General features: G+C 47.1%; 1 protein-coding gene across 1 annotated transcript; it reads right to left on the minus strand.

Annotated features, from left to right (window-relative positions):
• Window positions 1-5: 5 nt before the first annotated feature.
• On the minus strand, window positions 6-1,226 carry LOC111140426 (protocadherin alpha-13-like; the record flags this gene model as incomplete). Its single annotated transcript, XM_022492681.1, has 1 exon — window positions 6-1,226. A coding segment is annotated over exon 1 (1,218 nt), but the record flags the coding sequence as incomplete, so codon positions are not given.
• Between the last annotated feature and the right edge of the window lie 766 nt (window positions 1,227-1,992).

Below are 1,992 nucleotides of genomic sequence, written 5' to 3' on the forward strand. Positions count from 1 at the left end.
AGCACCAGCGAATAGTAGTTCTTGAAGGTGGACACCAGCTTGAAGGGGACACGGGGTGTTAGTGAGCAGGTCACCTGCCCGTTGACTCCAGAGTCACGGTCAGACACGCTGATCAGGGCGATGACGGTGCCCACCTGAGCATCCTCTCGCACCGGAAGTGACAGAGAAGTTATGGTAATTTCTGGGGTATTATCATTTATATCTAGTATTTCCACGAAAACGGTACAGTGACCTGCCATTGGAATATTCCCCTTGTCTGTTGCTTCCACCGGTATTTCATACAACTTCTTTTCTTCGAAATCTAGTTTACCTCTTGTTCTAATTTCCCCACTGTTGGGGTTTATGATAAATGCATATAACACCGCAGGCGATACAGGCCTTCTAAATGAGTAGATTATGTCTCCATTCGTACCATCATCAAGATCTGTGGCATTCAGCTTGATCACTAATGTTCCATTAAATGCGTTCTCTAATACTGTCACTTTATAAATATACTGGTCAAATTCTGGGGCATTGTCGTTCACATCCAGAATTGTAATCAGCAACTGAACTGTGCCGGTGAGCTCCGGTTTACCCCCATCAGTGGCTGTCAATACTAAGTTATGCTCCTGAATTTGCTCTCTGTCCAATGATTTTCTCAATACAAGTGACAACGAAGACGTCTGTTCACGATTGTTCTGTGTGTCCAAAGCGAAATACTCGTTGGGATCCACTCGGTAGGTCAAGGCCGAGTTTACTCCAATATCTGCATCGGATGCGCCATCTAGTGGAAACCGAGTTTCTGGGGGTCTAGATTCTGCAATGATTATCCTTTTCTTACTTTCAGGAAACACAGGCGGATTGTCATTAATATCCTTCACCTCCACCTCCACATGGAAAACCTGCAACGGCTTGTTCACGATCACCTCCAGGTGAATGCTGCACTCCAGACTCCGCCCGCACAGCTCCTCCCGATCGATCCGAGAATTCACAAACAAAATGCCATTCTGCAGATTTACCTCCAGAAGGTCCCCGTGGCCTTTGGACGCCACGCGGAACAGGCGTGGCACCAGCTCCGCCAGCTCCAGCCCCAAATCCTGGGCGATGCGGCCCACGAAGGTGCCGTGTTTGGCCTCCTCCAGGACTGAGTAGTGAACCTGGCCGCTCCCAGTCTTCCAGGCTGCGAGGAGCAGAAGCAACAGCAGCGGACTCGGGGTTCCAGGGCCTCCTCGCCAGAACAGCATGGTACACTCAAAAGGATTCAAAGGTAATCTGAAGTATAAGTTATACCTTACCGCAAACTGACTCTCGCGGGCTTCTGAGGGGAGGATTCAACAGAGGTTTTCCACTATCTGCCAAATTTTCTGCAGGAAGGAGGAAGCGGAGGCACGTTCTTCTCGGAAATGTTCTCAGTGAAGAGCGACACCATGTGCATGACGGTGTAACTGTAGAAATGATTAGGTCTTCACATTTTCCATTGATGCAGAGGGTTTTGTTTTGTTTTGTTTTGTTTTGTTTTCATTTCGTGAGGTTTTTCACTGCAAATACGTAATTGAAGATTAAATGTCTTTCTTTCCAGAAACAGTAAGTCGCTATATTCTGCCCTGTATAGGATGCTAGTTGAGAATTGTTTGAATTCCATTTTTCCACAAATATATTTTGCAAGTGTAAAACTTTCTTTTTTTTTTTTTAAAGATTTTATTTATTTATTTGACAGAGAGATCACAAGCAGGCAGAGAGGCAGGCAGAGAGAGAGGAGGAAGCAGGCTCCCCGAGAGAGCAGAGAGCCCGATGCGGGGCTCGATCCCAGGACTCTGAGATCATGACCTGAGCCGAAGGCAGCGGCTTAACCCACTGAGCCACCCAGGCGCCCCTACAAGTGTAAAACTTTCATGCAGAATTTTTTTTTTAAAGACTTTAAGTAATCTCTCCACCCAATGTGGGGCTTGAACTCACAACCCTGAGATCGAGAGTCACATGCTCTGCTGAAGGAGCCAGCCAGGATCTCCCATG

The sequence above is a fragment of the Enhydra lutris genome, unplaced genomic scaffold, assembly GCF_002288905.1.
Source record: "Enhydra lutris kenyoni isolate GAN:26980312 unplaced genomic scaffold, ASM228890v2 scaffoldscaffold1044, whole genome shotgun sequence".
NCBI lineage: Eukaryota > Metazoa > Chordata > Mammalia > Carnivora > Mustelidae > Enhydra > Enhydra lutris.